General features: G+C 29.9%; 5 protein-coding genes and 1 long non-coding RNA gene across 7 annotated transcripts; 2 read left to right on the top strand and 4 right to left on the bottom strand.

Moving 5' to 3' along the window:
* Positions 1–275: 275 nt before the first annotated feature.
* Positions 276–1,698, bottom strand: LOC108551610 (uncharacterized). Its single transcript, XR_001890491.1, has 4 exons — positions 1,570–1,698; positions 1,209–1,394; positions 477–557; positions 276–357 (listed from the first exon to the last, which is right to left on the bottom strand). It is a non-coding gene; the product is annotated as an uncharacterized LOC108551610 (long non-coding RNA).
* Positions 474–9,690, top strand: sigmar (Tumor necrosis factor alpha-induced protein 8-like protein sigmar). 2 transcript variants are annotated; one of them, XM_017905839.1, is made up of 5 exons: positions 474–621; positions 7,274–7,352; positions 7,534–7,637; positions 8,090–8,361; positions 8,468–9,690. In XM_017905839.1, exons 3-5 carry the CDS (start codon positions 7,628–7,630, stop codon positions 8,819–8,821), a joined length of 636 nt encoding a protein of 211 aa, XP_017761328.1. In that variant the 5' UTR covers positions 474–621; positions 7,274–7,352; positions 7,534–7,627; the 3' UTR covers positions 8,822–9,690. The 2 variants fall into 2 exon arrangements, with proteins under 2 accessions (XP_017761328.1, XP_017761329.1); XM_017905840.1 differs by lacking the exon at positions 474–621 and adding an exon at positions 2,575–2,659.
* Positions 9,691–12,388: 2,698 nt separating this feature from the next.
* Positions 12,389–14,621, bottom strand: DCAF12 (DDB1 and CUL4 associated factor 12-like protein). The gene is made up of 6 exons (XM_017905831.1): positions 14,536–14,621; positions 13,959–14,411; positions 13,654–13,884; positions 13,297–13,581; positions 13,046–13,211; positions 12,389–12,544 (listed from the first exon to the last, which is right to left on the bottom strand). Exons 1-6 carry the CDS (start codon positions 14,619–14,621, stop codon positions 12,389–12,391), a joined length of 1,377 nt encoding a protein of 458 aa, XP_017761320.1.
* A 1,073-nt stretch (positions 14,622–15,694) lies between these two features.
* On the top strand, positions 15,695–17,679 carry LOC108551602 (U3 small nucleolar RNA-associated protein 15 homolog). The gene is made up of 5 exons (XM_017905830.1): positions 15,695–15,787; positions 15,957–16,539; positions 16,626–16,846; positions 16,918–17,353; positions 17,444–17,679. The coding sequence occupies exons 1-5, from the start codon at positions 15,698–15,700 to the stop codon at positions 17,677–17,679; spliced, it is 1,566 nt and encodes a 521-aa protein (XP_017761319.1). The 5' UTR covers positions 15,695–15,697.
* A 93-nt stretch (positions 17,680–17,772) lies between these two features.
* On the bottom strand, positions 17,773–19,398 carry LOC108551600 (uncharacterized). Its single transcript, XM_017905828.1, has 3 exons — positions 18,479–19,398; positions 18,189–18,393; positions 17,773–18,111 (listed from the first exon to the last, which is right to left on the bottom strand). The coding sequence occupies exons 1-3, from the start codon at positions 19,311–19,313 to the stop codon at positions 17,988–17,990; spliced, it is 1,164 nt and encodes a 387-aa protein (XP_017761317.1). The 5' UTR covers positions 19,314–19,398; the 3' UTR covers positions 17,773–17,987.
* Positions 19,399–19,411: 13 nt separating this feature from the next.
* LOC108551601 (tubulin-specific chaperone A) lies at positions 19,412–20,253 on the bottom strand. The gene is made up of 2 exons (XM_017905829.1): positions 19,979–20,253; positions 19,412–19,710 (listed from the first exon to the last, which is right to left on the bottom strand). Exons 1-2 carry the CDS (start codon positions 20,106–20,108, stop codon positions 19,484–19,486), a joined length of 357 nt encoding a protein of 118 aa, XP_017761318.1. The 5' UTR covers positions 20,109–20,253; the 3' UTR covers positions 19,412–19,483.
* Positions 20,254–21,463: the final 1,210 nt, after the last annotated feature.

The raw sequence follows: 21,463 nt of genomic DNA, 5'->3' as shown, positions 1-21,463 counted from the left end.
CTAATTGATACCCTTCATCATAAGAAAAATTCAGTGAGCTATATATTTCCACTTCTTCTGAAACTAAAATAGTAAAGGTACATAGTAGTATTGAATAAACATAACTTTTACATAAGAAAGAATTTTGCTACCGTTAAATTGGAAAGGTGCGTAGCCATATTTCGTTCTTTCGTATTCACAACAACCTCGTCAATGAATGAGCGCGTACTGTGAAGAAGAAAACTCCTTGACACTGCGAAGTTGCCCGAGCGTAGCTGCCACATGCGCCCCACCTCGCGGAGCGATGGTTCCATGGTAACCGGGGTGGGTTCGCAGACCACAACAGACGACATTCGTTCGTTCGTTCGTTCGAAGATACTGTGAGATTCGAGAACAGCGTGTCTTATCGTTACCGGTGTAGTTTCTCGTTTTTTTTCGCATTCTTGTGTATTGTGTTCAATTACATTTAATTTGATCAAATATTTTGAAAGCCTTACCATATCAGTGGAATTTTCTACACACACGAGAACGAAGTGGAACGCAAACAAAATAATAGGATAATATCTATCCTACGGTCGCTGGAAAAGAAAAACTTCATTGTCAAGTGTTGGGGTCGCATTCGCGACCCAGATATCAGCAGAGGTTAGTGCGCGCCTAAAATTTAAATTAATTTATTACGGATGAAACTATTTGTCTTCTGTTGTGAATGGAATCATTTAACGATCATTTGAGTGCAATTCAGAACGTAAGCATTTACCGTCGGATAAGTACGCGTGATCGAAGAGAATTCGTTCAATATAAAATTTATCTTTAAAATGTCATTTTTTACTGGAAAATATAATCTTACGCAAATATTTCGTTTTTTAATTAGTTTTGTTTAAAATATTAATTTATTCTTACATTCATTTTTATCTCGTTAAGTTATTAAAAGCAAATAGTGATATCGCAAAGTTAACTTTTATCAAAACAAGAAGGACAAAAAAATTCACAGTACAATAATAGATGTGTACTTAGTGATAAATAAAAGCTTGTTAAAACCGTAATTATTATTAAACTCATCGAGACGGAAAAGCGAATAGATCTTGTAACGGTATTCTCAACATGACATGGAGTCTTATGAAAAGGAAAGTACGTAACACGATGGAAACTGAATTTCGCAAAACCGACGAGTTCGCTTAATTGCGTCACTTAGTCATGGCCGAACGGATGCGTGTAACTTAATTCCTTACATGTGCATTTGTCATTGTGAAAGTGATGGATATCAATAGAGTAATAAAGTAATATAAAAACATATCGGTGTGTATATTTAGAAAATAGCGGACAAAGCCTTTACGAGGTATCGTGAATTAATCGATTATCGGCATAGCGTAAAATTTTCCACAGTGCATGATTTTCATCCACGCGGTCACGCATATCTGAAAGCAAACAGAAAAGGGAGATAGAAATATGGGGTAAACATTTTTTTGACCTGATGTAAATCGCGCATTTGTCTGTCCACGGAATATGGGACTGTAAATGGGTAACCTTAACGAATGATCATGCAATGAATGGACTTATACAACGGGTGTACACTAAACTATTTCTAATTACCTGTAGAATTGTAGACTGCTTTTTCATTAGTCATTTTCATCCGAAAGAATTTGTCTAATGTGAACACTCGTCACAAAATTACACGAATTTTATTTGTGGTACTTAATTAATTCACATCATTTCGTTCAATCAACTTGTCTGGATTATATATTTACACGCATATACGTTTCATCCATTTTGAATCGGCTAAAACAATTCAAACTTTACTTAATATTACGAAGTGATTAGAGTAATTGTGAATGTTCGGTATAAGGGAGTTATTTATGTTAGCTTGTGCGACAGGTTGTTGTATCTTGAAATTTCATTGCTATACCACGCCTAGAGACAACTGTATCTTCGACCTTGAATAAGCTACCTGTTCAAAACAAAGATAGTGACGAAAATATGTTCCTAGAACTGTGAAGGATACACCATAAATTTTGCCATTTCCTTTTCATTTTCTACATTTTGTAGATTTTCGTACCCTAAAATATTTGAGTACTAAATGTTTTTATATATTCCATAATATTTCTTTGATTTTAATACTTGGTTTACCTGTTTCGATTATCGGTGTATAAATAAACATAAAATAAAACAATTTGAATAGATTTTACATTAATATAACAATTGTGTACATTATTTAATTCTATTTAAAATTATTTTAAAATAGATATGATTTAAAGAATTAAAATAAGAATATTCTCCTTATATATTTGTACATTAAATCGTATACTTGTGAATATCGTAAAGGATCGATAGTATGAGAACATAATTTTGTGTTCGATAAAATCGAGAGGAGATTACAATCGTAGACAGCTTCACTCGCGGGCTGCGATTAAAAGTTGAAATCGGATACGTTCAGTGCGAGAATCTCGCATGTGCAATCGCTATGCGCGGTGGAATCGATATCCAAAAAACGACAGCTACAGGCGACCAGTAAAAACGTAGACCTTTCGAAAGTCGTATTTAACAGACGAACGCGTGACCTTTGTGGACAGAGCATAATCCGTCTCGTAACTCTGTCCGTGTGAGCACGTGCGCATCGCGTTGTATACGATATGTGCGTTTATCCACATACGTGCAGCTGTACACATCGATCGAAGGGCAGGTGGTAGGTATATTCTCAGACAAGATGCTCAGTTTAACAAGGAGGTTCGTGCCAGTTGCACAGCTGTCGGTGTGACAGCTGCATCTTTCGAAGTAAAAAGAAAAACGTTAAAGAAATTAAGAGGTGGGGAGAGGCTGAAGATTGGTTTTCGATTTGAAATCGTTTGACGATTGTTACTTCCAACTGTTGACAAAAGGAAATCGAAATAAACTTTGATTTTGTATCTTTACGCGATGTTTTCTGACAGAGCAATTTCTTAATTTCATTAATTTAGTTAAATGTATAATATCAAAAGGATACTAGGTTAGTTTTGCTTTGAAATCCTCTGGCGATGCTAGCGACAGTTTGATAGATTGAATTATTGACAATATAAGCCAACATTGAAGATTCAAGATTGATTATTTTCATATGACACCATGCAACAGGGAAATCCCTTAGTTTCGTAAGTTTAACTGCAGATGACACTGTTATCATAGCTTATGACGAAAGAGTGACACATTACTTCCGCTCTAAAATCAGTTGATGAGGGTAGCGACAATTTCTTTTTTCCGAACTGTCGAGCAAACAAACTGAACCAGGTTTATTATTTCTACATGCTTTGTTTCAAATTAAAAAATTCTTTAAGTTTACTCATTGAATAATATAATAGAAATAAAAAATATCTCTGCTTTAAATTAGCGTAATGAAAATGTCAGTGTTTTAAAGTTGCAAACATTTGGAAATAATATTATTAAAGAGGTTATAAATGGAAATTGTTTACTGATATTATTGAAGAATAATAATGATGAACTAAGAAAAAAGAAATATTATTTATTAATATAAAAATGAATCGTTTCCTTCGTTAGGCAGTACAAAATTTATTATTGAGTTTCTTTACCTGGTTATCTTGTATTAATATAATTTTTTAGTTTGCCACATTTGGTCGTATGCAAAATTTGTTTTATATATCTAAATTTGCTAAATACGACGCAATGCGAAAAGATTATATGTAAAGTTTGACTTGCGTGCAAACAAGGAACAGGATCGTCGCGTGCACACATGACATGTGTATATTCTTACGTTGAAAAATAGATTTGCATATATATATTGAAGAATGTGTAGTTCGTTAGTTGTATCCTTCAGCATATCGCGATAATACGAGGTAGTTAACTAAGTATAGAAATGACGAACTTCCAGTTTGCTTGGAAATATACCTGTGTTTTAATCTGTTTACATTCATTTTTTAATTTTTCTTCAAAGTTATTTTTATTTTATATCATTTTACCTAGAACATAAAAATATAAATATGTCACATATTAGTGATAAAAAACTTGACAAAACCAATATAAGGACTTTTGTTGTTTAAATATTTTAAATACATTAATAAAATAATAGTAATTTTCTAAAATAAAAATTATATTTAAAAAAAAACAATAATTGGAACATATTAATTCGTGTTGTTTAGTAAGCTTCATTTCAGTAATAGTGTAGTATATTATTTATCGTTTGAGTAATCTCGATTGTAGGTCGTAGTCACTAAGTTAACAGTTCATAAATGCATTAGTCACCAGTGACTCACTATGTTTAACAGAAGGAAATATGTTATATATTTAATGTTCAAGTGGAAGAAAATGGAATTACAGAAAATTCCACAGTACGGATAATCTCACACAGATAAAGATCAGAATAGGATCTTGACCTGTTTCTAAACTACCGTCGGAAGTTGTAAATTTCACTCCATATTATACTTCTTGATCCTTTTTATGCAATCGTATTTTCTAAGATTTGTTTAAAAAAAGTTCATATATTAAATAATAAGTTAATATATTGAACAATATATTAACCAAGAATAGGTTATGGCAATATTGTGCAAATAAATGTGTGAATAAATGGAATTTAAAATCCAGAAAATTATTACGAAGAACGTAGTTTTCTCTCCTTTTGGGGGCGCTATTTAAATAAAAGAAAGTGGATCACTTTAGAAAATGTAATCCAATTACAGAAATCTTATTGTCAAACCAAAGTAGTTTGTTATTGATGAAAGAATTTATAGAACACGTAGGAAAAAGCAGGAAATTTAAAAATTCGTCGATGCTAATTAACGAATAAAATGCTGAATATGGATATGGATGCTCGACAAACGACTAATTGGTGCGCGTAGTAACTCGACCTATTGTAGTTAGAAAACGGTCGAGCAGAGAGCGAAAGTCCTCTGAGCGATTGATCACTTGTTTTCTCATGCGACTTAAGCGTGTCCCCCAGTACGATAGATAATACACCAATTAAAACCTCTTACAGCTTGAATTTAATTTCATGTTTATATAACAAATGAAAACAGTTCATGTCTCTCAAGTATTGAGTGCTGCTTAATATACCTTATTTTCAAAGGTATAAAACATCAATTTAAGGTTATTCATAATTATTTGAATAATTAAAAACTTACCCATAAATTATTTAAATTATTGTTTAGATGGGAAAATTTGGTTAAAATTATTTAAATAACTTTTTCACATAGAAAAATTCCTAATAATGCATAATCTTCTGAAATTTATAATAAAAATATAAATTTTTCTTAAATAATGTAGATAATTTTTAAGTAATACATACATGTATCACATGTTCAATATTATAATAGATATTTGCATCATCCAAAAAATATTTCGGATCTCTTTCTTGTAAAACCTTTATTTTTCCAATATGTAGCATTTTAATCCTCGAATTCATACTTTCGAATTATATACTAATCCTGGCTTATCGGATTGTTGGATAGTAATATGAAAGATTTTGGATTTCAAAAGTGGCACAGATGAGTTAGGATACGTTTTAAGGGCTCTCCATGTGGCATAATCTATTATCAAATGAATGTGATGTCTGTCAAAATAGATGATATAATTTTAATTTTATTCTAATTATATCAGTTAGTTCTAATAAATTCAATGATTTTACCTCCACCTCCGCATTCTTAAGTATTTGAATGAGTTCTTCAAGTAAAACTTCGTTAAAATTATTATATTTTCGTGCAGTCTTATTCGATATATTTCATGCAAATATTCTTTCAAAATGCATTTTATTATCCACACAATTATTTTACTTGTTTCAATTGTGTATTTTCATTTAATATCTCTCGTATAATTAAGTAATATTACAATATAATTAAATAATTAAATACAATATAACAGTTACAATACATAACCAAACAATATTTTGTCCTAAATTAACAATATCACTAGGTAAGAAGCGTGCAACAATTTCGTTCGATTCTTCTACGTTTCGCGGTCGACCTGACATCTCGATTGATTTAAACGATTCTTGCGACGATAGATCTGAATATGCAGGGGTATTTCCACGGTTTCGATATCTCGAGTACGTTGGAAAGCGCTTCGGACGTTCTTGAGTAGTACGAGATCGCTCGAATATCGAAGATCCTTGAAGGTTCGCATTCGGGTCAAATAGCAGCAAATTTTGAGATATTCAAACACTTAACCGATATCGATATTCGTCACGTTCTCAAAATACATACACCACCTTGACTGTATCGAAGCTAAGTAGTAGTGTTCTGTCGCGCGCATCCATTTGCCCCTATTACGTCGCCAAACGAGAATGAGAGTCTCTGGCTTGCCTTGACGCTCCTTACAAATCGATCCAACTTCCATACGACTATACCTTTCCGAGATATGTGTATATGTGTGTGCACATATACAATTATACCTCGTGACAACAAACCACAACGCACATTACGTTCCATTTCCAGTGTATCGAGTTTGACCTCAGTTACTGACATAAATTACACGAATGAAAGAGCATGTGTGCCCCAACCTATTTAATCTTTTACCCGCCACAGACTTACGCCGATCTTTTTATTTATTTATTTCTTTTTTAGTTACTTTGTAATGGTAATTTAATTTGTTCTGGGGTAAAGAAGTGGAGCCTAACGGTGAAATTTTACGGACATAATTGAAAAACAAGGATACCTAGTTTATTCGCAGGATCCTCACAATTACACTGAATATGTTCAATATTAATGTTGAACGCACTATAGGCATTTTACATTGATATAATGTTTAATTATCATATTTTGCAAATAAAATTACTTTTTATTAAATTTAAATTTGAATACATACAAAGGTACGTGAATATTGAAAATTTGTATAAAATTTAAAAAATCTTTTAAAACTATTTTGCAATATTCAGTCGTGTATCCATAATTGTATTTAAGCTTATCTTGTAGTTTGTATTCGATTTTTATATAAAACTAAATATTATCTCTATTTATTTAGATAGTTTTATTCTTATCAAACATGGTGGGTGGTCGAAAATATGCGCAGTACGGAATACATTAACGTTGCTTTGGAAGTAGAACTAATCGAATAATAGAATAAATAATAATAATGTTCCAACATTGTACTAAAAATAATGTTCATACATCTCACATTTTCTCACCGTTTCAAAGTCCTATGATTATTAATAAAATTCAAAATATATTTTCATCATAAAAATAATAAAAAATACATCAGAATTTAAAAAATAAATGTATAACTTATTTTCTCTACAAAAGTAATTAAAGCAAAGAGAAAATAAATTTTTATATCTAATTTTTGTCTACTTTTGTATAAAACATACTAAAATGTATTTTTTCAGGTGGCGTGGGGTACGGCAGTAATGGAATTGCAGAGCTGGCTGCTCTATCATCTTGTAGCCGTAACCGACTGCAATCAAGGTACACAAATGTTAACTGTATGATGCTCTGATTCGTTCCCACGAACAAGAACACAAACACGAACGAGTCGCATTTGCACGTCGCGCAACATCGTTCTATGTTGTCCATTTAATTTCTTTTTTATATATATATATATATTTTGTGTCGAACATTGTTCATTTTACGTCCTTGCTTATTTTAGTTACTTTTGCCTGAGTTTCAACCGTGTGCTCACAGAACACTTCTTTATTTCATTCACAATCCCGTTATCGCCTAGAGGAAACAGCGGTCTACCAATGTTTGATGGTAAGTTCTGATCACACGCACATTATACATACTATTATTTTCACAATTTTCATCTTGATAAATTAATAAGATATTTTACTTTTTGTTATTTCAACTAGGATAAGTGCAGATTAATGCAAGATATATTAAAAGTTTGAAAATTTCTAATACAAATATTATGGGTTAAAAGGAGAAATAAAGTCATATACATATGTAGACAAACATGCTGTATTAATATCTACTTATGGTTTAACGTATTACTAATCAGTACTTATTACAATATAGGATTATTTTATTGACATTTTTACAAATTTTATAAACTCCTATTTAAGCGTAATTATTTATGTATAAAATTTGTAATACACCCTGTATAACATTTGCACAAGTCGATCTTTTTACCCAACAAAAGGACCATTATTCAACCCCATATCTCGCAAAGCAGATGGTACAGCGCTTGCAATTTTTTCCCCTAGTGATGCAGTCGGCGACTACATTGAACGGCGGATCTTATCCCGCCGGAGGCACCGGAAGCCGCGCTCGTGATTTAGGTCTTCGAGCGCAAAAAAAACTTCTCGGCAGAGTTGTATCTACAGGGGCCGGAAGATCGTTGCTGATAGATGACGCCACTACGTCACTTCTGGACAATCTTTATAAACTCATGGAAAGAGCCGCGAAAACCAATCCTAGTTTAGACAAGAAGCAACCAGAAAAGGTTTTAAAGAATATCGTTAAATTGTCCATTAAGGTACTTGTATCTTCTTCGATAATTGTTGTTATAAATATGCAAAGTAATTGCATTTTTTCTTAATAACGCCAAGTGAATCCATGTTCATTAAATACTTTTATTTTAGGTCGGTCTTCTACAGCGTAATCAACAATTAAATGTCGCTGATGATGCAAAACTTGCCGAAATAAGAACTGCTCTTAGAGCCGTTGCAATGTCTGTGGTTTCGTTTTATGAACTAGAATTCAGTTTCGATAGAGTGTACTTAATAAAGTCATTAGAACGATGTAGAACTGCGATACAGGCACTTATAAAGCCACATCTTACAGATAAATCTCAAGATCGGTGCGATCAAGTGTTCGACTTTTTAACATACTCTGAATTTTTAGATTCTGTTTTTAGGCAAGATTCAGAACATAGACCTATTCTTGGGATGTTAGTTAGTGATATAAATAAGGCCTTAGATGCTGGGCATCTTTGATTCCTTTTTAAATGCGACTACATTTTCGCGACCACTGCGGAGCACAAGCGAAAATTACGTATTTGCTAAAATAAGAAGATAATAACTTTCCTCCGATTATTTTTTGAGAAAAGAAAGGAACCGAGAAAGAAAAAAAGAAACAAAAAAATGAAAGTCCACGTGTATGTGTGATACCAGTTACTTATGATCGCCTGTATAAGATAAAATAATGATGAATATGTTTTCGACATGAGGGAAACGCTTTTAAGATATGACATTCCCCGTGAGATCGATTTCACACAGTAGTGCTCACCAATGTATGCAATAATTGTGAAATACTCTATTTATTTTCAGAATGTATATTGTTACGATCAGTGTATATTTATTTACGACACTTGTGCGTTAGGATACTAACTGTCAATCTATACCAAAAAAAGAAATGAGCTTATTTATGCCCGAAAATGGGTTCGTAGTAAATGACGGTAGAAATAATTCCGTTAATCCCGACAGAATAGCGCGTAAAAAGAAGCAATTTATCACCGCCAAGAACGCACTAATAGAGGTATGTGCTCTAAAATATCCCTTTGGAGGTATAATCTTCCACTCATCAAAGAGTTATACTTCAACATATCGACGGGTATATCTATACAAATGGGTTGCCCTCCGCGTTTACTCGTATTGTGCGCCTCTGAACATTTTCAACACACATAATAAACACAACATATCTAATATAGTCATGGCTAAGCCTCGGTAATTGAATTGAAAAACATTTACATCACATGTACTACAAGTATGTCGCAGTGTCGCGTGTTTTGTATGCATTATACACTCTTTACACGTTATTTGTGATGATTATAAATGAAATAAAAATCTTGTATTGATATACCATTAATAAATTATTTGTAATGAGACGAATCTCTCTTTTTCTTGATATTCACTTCTTCTATATTAACCAAAGAAGAAAAACTGATAAACGCAATTATGATTAATAGTTGATATATTTATTTACATGGATTACTTAACGCACACACACGCACGCACAAACATAAAATTAGTGCAGTTTGTTCACCAATCAAATAGCACTGCCTAAATGAAATATTTAACATTTGAAATATCAAATAAAAATACAGAAATAAGGGAGCTCCGAGTTGTAATTGATTCTAGCAAAATGTATATATTTGCTTAAAATCGTTACAATACTTTAATTAAAAACAGATACAACAAGAATAATCTTGTTGTAATTTATGAGAAATTTCTATACATATATTAATTGCACTGGATATTTTTCTAACAATAAAGGACGTAATTTTTAAAACAAAATTTAGATGTCATAATTAATTTATGTATTGTCCGTATATTCTTAACATGAGTGACAAATAATTTTTGAAAGAACATTTTGCTACAGATTTGAAAAGAACACAACATACTGAATAATATCTGACAATCTTAAATATAATCTTATAATACAAAAGAGAAATACATTATACATGTAATACATTTCACAAAAAGAAAAACTTTAAAGGAAATTGTTAAGAAATACAAGGACAATTATTTCAAAGTCATACTAATGTATTATAATTTTGTCACAAAAAGTTTTTGTAATGTTCTTATAATAAACAGGAAAAGATGTTTTCTGATACAGTAATGCAGTGATTGTACCTGTACAAAACTTTTTCAATAATCGTGTTAAAATGTATTCAATGTATTTGTTCATTATGCATGATCATATACATGTTCATACAGTCTAATCATGAATTTGTAGATACAACACACATTTTTATTTATTATGTAATGCAATGAGATTTTATGAGTATATGCCAACAATTTATAATCTGTTAATGTAAAAGCACACAGAATATAGTTTGTTATCATATATTCATAGTGATATACTAATAATTCAGTTACTTATTGTTTATATGTCAACAATTTCTTGATCCATTAAAATGTTCTATCCTAAGTATTGAAAATGCACTTGCATCCTTTTACCGCATCAACGGATTTAATACATAAGACAGTGACAAATATAATGGTGAACTTATTTGACCACTTAAGTACACCAAAATTCGAGTATGATTAATTTAAAAAATCAAATATAAATTTGTTTAAAGAAATCGGTGAAACAGTTTTGCACGATTAATGTCATTACAATAATACTTCATTCATCAAAGATACATTTGTTGAAATAAATTGTTTGAATCGTATATAAAGAATACATTTGAATAATCAAAGGTTGTGTATTATTATTTTTGATCGCAAATGTGCACAGCTGACGATCTTTAATACTTTAGTATCATAAAGTTGTGTAACATATGAATATTCAATTTGACCAAATTTGAGCAGTTATAATTTAAAATATTTATATTGTGTTTTTATATATGTCAAATATGAATTATTACAATTAATAGAATTAACATTTTATATTTACAATAATAACGAAAAGAGATTATTAAAAAGAAAAATTAATATTTAAAGGTTGATAAACTGAATAGACTTTTTAAACTTTTGATTTAACAAAACATTAACAATTGCCATGCACACTCATAAAATATTGCTTTATAATTCATGCATTGACCAAAATTATATATGTTTGACATTCTACTATGTAATACAGAAATACATTATGAAGGCTTTAATAGATATTGTTCTTCTAAAATAAATTTTTTGTAACAAATATTCATTGTATATTGTTCTACTAAGGCCAGTATTAAAATTTCAACTCGATAAATTGCATCTGGGAAACTTAATGTTCATTGCAGTGTCATTCGTTGATTATTTTTTTTTTTTTAATTTTTATTCCTATGGGATTGATGCAAAAATGTACATATAGATTATAAGAATGATTTTAGAAATCACACTGTATGCAGATGATATAATGAAATGCTTTTTTTCAAAATTTATTATGAAAGATCTTCATTCAATCGTTTGTTGAATTTCACATATAATAAATAATACTAGAGCAAAATTGTATAATAAGAGATGAATGAAATTATCTTAACAATTTTACAAAAAAGTTGGTAATAAACTCATAACTCACGTCAATCATAAAATTAACATTTGCCACATATTGGTTTTAAATATACAATAATAGTTTTAATACATTAAATTTGGCTCTTTCCACACTGCATACAAACATGTTGATATAATTGGGTAGTAATATGAAACTGCTCAATAAAAATCACTTTCCAAGTTAAATATACGATTTAAATGATGGAAAATCTAATATTCTTATTTTTATCACGTATTCCTTCAGGCAATCGAGATATATACACCTTTAATTATAAAATATTTTTGTCATTACAGCATTTATTCATAAAGTATAAAAATCTTTGAAAAGTGTATATTGTTATCTTAAAATTTTAATATCTAAATAAAATTGTTTTCTTAGTTTCATTGGTAATAAAATTGAAAGAAACGTGAAAATATGCAAACATGAAATACAAGATGATAGTGACCAGAAAATGTTTCTTAATTCTAGAATAGGTGTATATACCTCCTCAGATAAAATTTTAATAATGTTTAGTTAAATGTACAACTTATAATTACTTACGTAAAAATCGATGCGATTCTTTAATTTAATTAAAATTAATTTTATTGCCATAATCCTGCATAGTTACCATAAAGATTTATGGGAAGAGGTCCACCAGCGGCGAATAATCGAGTTCCCGATCCATCGTAGCAATGAGTATATATAGCAGGTGTATACTTTACATTCTGAAATCCATCGATGTACTCTTCGTCAGGAAACTAAAATTACCGTAAAAGTGAATATTATTTGTACAAAAGTAATTGCTTACATACACATATATAAAAAATATGCAAGAATCTAAGATTATGAATACAAGATGTTTCAATTGCATCAGGATTCTAAAAATATCTTTCGATATAAAAGTATAGAAATTTGCGATACATGAATCATATATCAAGACGTACTTTTTTCGATGTAACTATAAACTATTTAGATTAGAGATTGTTATATATTATAAATTATTTAAATCATGCTTTAATATAAATTCAAAAACAATTTAATGTTTAAAAACACTGATTTCTGAATATATTAAACAACGTTTGCCCTAAAATATATATCAGTTGCATGAAATATAGGATCGATATGAAATATCAAGAAATTGGTATTTCATATGTTGCAAGATACTTTCAGAATTCTGACTCGATTCTGAAAAATTCTAGTCTAATATTTTTAGATATTTGTAGATCCTTAATATAAAAAAGAAAAATCTTCGAACATACCACATATCCTTTTGATGCTTTTAATACAACAGTTCTGTTAGAGTTAATTGAAGATTCAAGATACTTTTGTGCCCTGACATCATAAAAGAACATCATTCCTAAGCCTGTTCCAATTGTTAAAACAGAACCTTGAAAGCTAACTGATCGAATTCCGCAACCACTATACCTGTAGAAGATATAATATGATCTAGTGTAATTTGTGAAAATTACAAGTTTCTAAACATTTAAACGGATTAAAAAATGTTACATACCGTGAAAGTATTCTTTTTACAGGTTGTACAGTTCTTGCATCCAAAAGTAAAGTGTAAGAACGACATCCTACGGCGTATACACCGTCATCTTGAACAGCAAGGCAAACATTTTCTTGGCAAACTGGTAGTTTTCTAGATATCTTTTGTCTAAAAGTTTCAGCAGACCATATGTGTATGAAGCTATTCAAAGTAATAGCTGCGATTTCTTTGTACATTCTATTGAAAACGAGAGCTCGTACTTTTTGTGCAGATCTACATTCTTTAACACATATAGGTTGAATCAACCTAGTGAAAAAAAAGAAATACTGTAATATATTTACAAAATATATTTGATATTTGTATTTTAAGTAATGCAACCTGTGTGTTGGCACATCTACTTTATCGGGAGCTTCAGCAAGATCATTATCTATACGCCATAAAGCCAGTTTGGTATCTCTAGAACCAGAAACTAAAAATTCGTCATCTAACCAACACATATCAAAAATCCAATCTCTATGACCACCTTCTCCTACACAAACTGGATCTAATGTTGGTAGCCTATATATTGCTATTTCATTGCTACTTCTTGCTCCAGTTGATAGGAGAGTTCTGTAATATATACAAAATTATAAATTGTAAAAACATAATAATGAATTTTAAATTAAAGATTTTAATTTATGTACCTGGAAGGATTGATTTGAACAGAATGTATACCACACTGCTCAGGAACAACACCGCTCCCTGAATTAATTTGCCTTCCATGTAGAGATGGTATTTGGTCTAATTTCTGTGTTGCTACGTCATAAACCATCAATTTGTTGCATTTTGTACCAAATACTACTTGCCTATCACTTAACCATTGAGAACAAAAAACTTTATTCATATTATTTAAGCTAACCGAATATTCTTTAAATAAATCATGAGTTAATATGTGTCGAAATCCATATTCTTGATTAATTTTTCTCACTTCTCTTGTGTTTGTTTCCCTTGCACGTACATAATCCACAAAATTAAACGAAGTTCTTAAAAATTGTTTTCCTTCGCTTACAGTTTCTGCTTCATCATCACTTGATTCATAACAAATAAAATCATCTGGTTTATCTGACTTTCGATTTCTTTCTAACCTTAAGGCTAATCTAAAAACAAAAAATTCTATTTTTAACTTTATATAATAAGAATTAGATAAAAAAATAATTTATAATATAAAATACAATGAAAGTTTTCTAAATATTGTCTAACATAATATTTTTTATGAATTACCTTCTAGCACGACGTTCTTCTAAACGAGCTCCACTAGCACAGGGAGGATGTCTACCATAAACAGTCATTCGCTGGGTTTCAGCCATTATATTCAAATTTTATAATTTAATAATTAATGTATATTAGAATACTTAAATGTTGCTGCATATAAAATTTATTTGGTAATTTATTGCAATTACCCTTGTCTATATAATATTTGAGACTATTTTTAAGAATATAGCCTCAAAAATATTATTTTAAATATCTTTGATTATTATATCCCAATTAAATTGTTCTATCTAGATGGAACATAAATACATGTTTCTGTCATTATAAGCAAAGCCAAACTTTCTTTGTTTGACTTCCAAAAAGGAACTAACTTGTTTATATTTATGCACTAATACGATCATTGTAATGATCAATAAACTCCTTCAAACAGTATTGGAAAATCAAAGTATCCAAAATAAATATCCAACACTGATAAAGGAAATTCCAATCTCTTCTGGTGTAATATATTTATAAACGTGGTTGGTATGCAATGAAATACCAAGAAACTATCTTGGCTGCAATCTTATCTTCTCTTACTGGAACAAAATCAAACTTCAAATTCTTTCCTTATTTCTTAGTATAATAAAAGATTTTTGATCTCGAAGGTTGCAAGGTATATTTATAAATATTTAGATTTTTGTGATTATTTATGAAATATAACAAACCTTAGTTGGACGGCAATTGCCGAATCTATCGTGCTGTCTAAGCGAAACTTTTCGAATGAAATCCTTTCTTTATCAGATACAGAGCTTCACAATTATATAACTTGAATGCACTTACAGATAATAATATAAACATCAGGGTTTTGTATTTAAATTATACAAAGAAATAGAAAGAAAATTCACAAAATTCATGATAAGCAAAGAGACCTTTGAAGCACTAAGCAACTAACCATCGCCATATTGAAACGAACAGCAAAACCATAGAAAATTTAACAAAGCACACTGAAATCTTCTAAACATATCGTTTCAAATTCTTCTAAAATGATTTTCAGGAGTTTTTGTATTTAATAACTGTAATACATAAACAGATTCTTGACAATCACAAAAATCGAAGAGAGTAACTTCTATCAATTGTCAACAGGAGAAGTTTACCCCCTCTACTGAATTTTATTACAGCTGACATTTTGAAAGAAATGGCGTCCTTCAAGAAAATAAATACTAAGGTATTTGTAAGATCGGGGTCTGAATTAACTCCAGATAATATATATTGGAAAAAATATAGTGTAAGTATATTAGTGTAGTCGATAGAAATAATTTAAATTTTTCTGCAATCATATTGTATTATTTAATTCATGATATCCACGTGTATAAAACTTAACCTAAACAAACAGTATTTAAAATCGTTATGAAATTAATATTTATAAATATATTTTTATGTTATTTATTTAATAGGCGCCTGTCCTAGTTAAGGAATTTGGACCAATTGATTATATTGATTTTTCACCAGTAGAACCACATTATTTCGCTGTCACTTGTTCTGTGAGAGTACAAGTGTATAATCCAATTACAAAGTTAGTTACAAAAAATTTTAGCAGATTTAAAGAAGCTGCTTATGGTGGATCCTTTCGTAGTGATGGCAAATTACTTTGTGCTGGTGGTGAAGAAGCAGTAGTTCGGCTCTTTGATATCAACACAAAAAGCCTTCTTCGAATTTTCTCTGGACATAAATCTGCTATACATAGAACATTTTTCACTGCAGATAATCTTCATATTGCTTCATTTTCTGATGACAAAACTGTGATAGTTTGGGATATAGCTAGTGAAAAACAAGTAATATCTTTTAATGAACATTTAGATTATATCAGAGCAGGTGTAGTAAGTCCCATTTCTAAAGACATATTATTATCTGGTAGCTATGATAAACTTATACACATGTATGATACACGAACAAGCAAAAAAATTCTCAGTGTGTGCCATGAAGCTCCTGTCGAAAGCTTATTGTTCTTACCCTCTGGCGGAATATTTCTATCTGCAGGTATATTACTTTAAAGTAACAATATTTTTTTCTATAATAATGTTTGATATAAGTTTAAACACAATATTTTTTGTAATTATAAACAGGTGGAACAGAAATTAAAGTTTGGGATGCACTTGCTGGTGGCAGATTACTTGCAAAAATCACTCAACATCACAAAACAGTAACATGTTTAAAAATAGCTTCAAATGGGCACAGAATTTTATCTGGTTCATTAGATAGACATGTAAAAATTTATGACTCTGGAACATATAAAACTGTCCATTCCTTAGATTATCCAAATTCAGTTCTTAGCATAGGAATTAATGTAAATGACATTGCCTTATTTTGTATTTCTATTTGTATATCAAGAATACTGAATAACATATGTAATTACAGTCAAATGATGAAACCATAGTAGCTGGTATGGTTGATGGTTTAATTTCTGTGAGAAGAAGAGAAGAAGAAGTAAAAACTGAGAAACCACAACGTAAAAAAGTATCATACAGAAATTCTGGAAAAAATTTACATACACCTCAAACAGATATTGTTGTACATGAAGAAATGAAAGAAATTATGTCCAAACATGATACTTATTTAAGAAAGTTTGAATATTCGAAAGCTTTGGATTGTGTTATGATGAGTTATGTAGTAAATAAAGCACCACATGTTACAGTTGCACTTATGCAGGAGCTTATTAGAAGACAAGGTTTAAAACAAGCTCTTAGTGGCAGAGATGGCAAATCTCTTGTGAATATTCTTAAGTTCTTGAATAAATACATAGGAAGTATTAGATTTGGAAGAGTACTACTTCATGTAGCTAATGTATTTATGGGTATGCTGTAAATTATTTTTTTTTGCATTTAATGTTTGGTATTTATTTATAAGAAATATAGTTTATCTAAATGATTCGATTTTTTAATAGATGTCTATGAAAATCATTTAGACGAACTTGCGGCAGAACCTCGAAAAATGTGCAGTATCTTAGCAGCAAAGTTAGAAGAAGAAGAAAATTTAATATTATCATTATCAGAATTGCAAGGAAAATTAGATATGATATTATCTGCTGCAGAAACTGTATCTCCTGCTCCAGTAAAAGATGTTCAAAGTTTAGAACCATCAAGTGCAGCTCAAAAAAATTTAATTTTAAGTATTACCTGAATATAAATTAATTTATTCTTTTGGATATCATAAAAAATCTGTACATAGTTTTCATACATACTTTAATAAAATTGAAATATGTCACATACTTTCAATTCTAGAAATGTTTAAATCATAATATGCTTAATTGTAAATATAAATGTTTTAAATACAGTAGACCAGAGAAGCTTTTATGTTTCTTAAATTACATTACATTCAAATGTGTATAATGCATGCCGTTTATATTCATACAGTATAAATTACTAAGGTGTGTATCAAATTTTACTTATTTTCATAAACTAGAATCTACAGTAGTATATTAGCTTATTTTATGAAACTTCTTTTTTGAGGCATTTTTGCCAGGCCGCAGAGGATGGTTTCTCAGGCATGACCCAACCAATTGGTATTGCTGATGCATCACGGTCTGTACTGATATACTTATCCCAAGCAGTCCTAGAAACAGTAATTATATTACTTATTAAATTATATTGTTACTATAAAAAATTATTTAGTAATATTATCATATTTACCTTATAGTAACAAAGTTAGTTAAATCCGTATTGTATTGATCAGGTATTATTTTTCTTCCAAATAGTATCTTTTCCCATTCATCAAAAAGATTCTTCTTTTGTTTTTCATTTCTTTCTTCATTATCTTTTTTTAACATTAATTTCAAACCTTGTTCTTCTATAGAATATTCACGATCAAGCATTGACCATTGTTCTGTTAATTTTGCTGTGTATAAAAAGTAATGTGATATAATTATTAAATATAATTATTAAAATATTTTTTACAAATGAATATTTAAAAGTATCAATACCAATAATATTGTTAAATGCTTTATCAGCTGCTGAAGATAAATGTTCCCCTCTTGCTCTGGCAATATTGGCCTTAATATTTCGCAAATTCTGTAATTCTTGTAACAATCCAAGATACTTCCTAGCATCACTTCTCTTTCCTCTAACATCAAATAAAATCATATCAGCATCTTTACGTAAATTTTCTTCTTGTTTTTCTTTCTCTATTACAGCTTGTTCTTTCCATATCCATGAATCAATCTGTGCATGCATTCTTGCTCTTCTTTCCATTTTCATTAGTTTGTCATTCTTCCATTTCTCCTTTTTAATTTTTTCTCTTGATCTCTTTTTTCTTCGTCTTTCCAAATCTTTTTTTAACTGATTTAAAAAATTTTGATCTCTAATAGGCTCTAATAATTTAATAATTTCTTCTTTTGCTGCATTACAAATACTTATTTTTTGTTGCCATTCTTCTTCTGCTAAATGTTGATTATTCTTAAGTTCAGCACAAATTGTCTTCAATTTTTCATTTAATTTGTATGCTGATGTTATAGCATTTTTGGTAATTGCAATTTTAGATTTTTTACATATGTTTCTCTGGTCATTTATATTATTAGATTGATTAACCTCTAGGAGAAAATTTTCAATATCTTTTTCATCAGTTTGTCTTTTTTCTAAATTAATTGCTGGTGTAGCATTTTCAGTATCAGATGTAAGAACTGGATAAATATAATTTTGATATGCATTCACATTATAATTTGCATTGTAAATAGATTGATTCATAGAATGAGTCATATCGTAATGTGAATCCCTAGATCTTTGCATGGGACCCTCTAAAAAACTTTGACTATTAAACATAATTATTCAAATCTACTTAATTTGGAAAAATATAAAATACCTTAATACTATAACTTTCTTTATGCATTAAATGATTATTTTAACTTGTTTACAAATCTTATATTATTTTAGATGAAAATATAGTTCTTTCAATTTTCAGCAATATCTTAAACTTAGGTGGCTTTGCTTTCTTAACACATCTCCATAATATCACCCTCTTTAGGAAGTTGAGATGCTGCTTCTTGCAATATTTTTTCTGCTTGTATATAATCTTCAACTTCTTTTAAATCTTGTTCCGTGTCCAAAATTTTTTTAAGTTCTTCAAAAGCTTTTACAAGGCGTCGTTGACAATCTGGTACCATCATAAGAGATTCCTGAAGCACTTCTTCTTGTTTTTTGATATCATAACCATCTTTGTCTGTAATAACATCAAAATGATATAATAATTAATATTCTTGAAGAAAACTACAATAATGGGAAAATTTTGTTGTATTATTTCGTGCACTGAGTATATCTATATGCTTTATAATAAATAATGTATCAGTTATTTGATAAAGTAAACATTTTGGAGTATTAAAAAGAAAATGAAAAATATACGAAAGTGTTTTTATAACACAGCTATTGAAAGGATTGAAGTAATAGAAAAATATAACAAGCTTCCGTCGCATTTCTCAAAATATTCTCACCCTGTTCCTTTAATTTCTGTATCCTTTCACGTTGCTGTGCTGCTTCTTTTTCATACGTAACTTTTTCTTTCGCGAGACGTTTCACTACTCCAGTTTTAATTTTTAGAGTTCTTATACGAGGATCTGACATGGTTTTAATTTAAATATTTTACCTCGGGTGCGGAAAATGAAGTGTGTACCGATTAAACGAGTATTCCTTATAAGGTAAGATGAATAGTAATAAATGAAATCAGGAGGAACTTTAAGATCTATAGGTTATAATGATTGATGGCCGGAGACTCGTATTCCATTAAGTTATGTTCTTACGATATGAACATGAACTTATCGATAATATCGATCATTTTAATCGATTATTTAATTTTTGTTCAATACTTTTGGAATTTTTAAGGAAAATTTTATATTAGTATAAAATTTATATTGAACAATATTCTTTTATATTCTATATTTTTTGTTTTAATAAATACTGTTTAGCAATATTTAATTATTACTTTAGAAAAGATTATTTATTTTGAGTAACTTCAAATTATAATCTTAGTTTTTATCATAACAAAATAATCTGTCTTCAATATCTATATGTATCAATGATAATATAAATTATCGTTCTATAAAAATATCTATCCGTACACACACATATATATGTGTGTAAATAAAGTAAAATATTACATTGACACGTATTTGTAAACTTCACAATATGATTAGACGCATATATTTAATTTATTTCTTTTTATTTACAGAAAGAAGTACGTGTGAGCTTTATTTTTTATCAACATAGTTCAGAGTTAATAATTTCGCGCCATCTGATTTCGAACGTTCGAGACTTGCAGAAAACTTCAAACAGTATCGTAGTATATCCCCCCACACTTCCGCAGAAAAACGCTACATCGTGCCTGCATTGAAAGGTGCAGTGAGAGAAACAGAAGGGTTAATTGTGTATCGGTTTATATCTGATTTCCTGAGACATGTAACGAATAATAGTGACAAGATTACAATGCAAGACGATATCTTCCCAGCTGCAGAGAAAATCCTTTCCGACATCGAAAATGTGGTGAAGAAGAATCCGTCACTGTGAGTGTTTTCTTAGATACATTACGAGGGCGGAGTCTTTAAAAATATCTGTGAAATGTACCTCTAAATTCTTAGATTCGGTGTGTTAGCATGTTTATTGCATACACAATGCATTGTTCCACATAGCGTGTTTTATTTTTGATAAAATGAAATCCTAACATTATCGTCGTCCGTTTTAATGATACATGAGCATATACGACGTTTTATAGAAGGTTTGCATAGTAAATACAGTATCAGTAATGTTGGTATCTGGTATTTACGATAGGAAACTGGCGCCATCGCGATTATTAAATCATAATACTTACTATTGAACATATTCATTCCTTCTCTCTGTTTCTCTGTCTCTCTGTCTGTCTTTCTCTCTCTCTCTCTCTCTCTCTCTCTCTCTCTCTCTCTCTCTCTCTATCTATCTATCTATCT

The sequence above is a fragment of the Eufriesea mexicana genome, unplaced genomic scaffold (assembly GCF_001483705.2).
Source record: "Eufriesea mexicana isolate 0111107269 unplaced genomic scaffold, ASM148370v2 scaffold4756, whole genome shotgun sequence".
In the NCBI taxonomy this organism is placed as follows: domain Eukaryota; kingdom Metazoa; phylum Arthropoda; class Insecta; order Hymenoptera; family Apidae; genus Eufriesea; species Eufriesea mexicana.
This window is presented reverse-complemented; position numbering and strand designations above follow the sequence as displayed.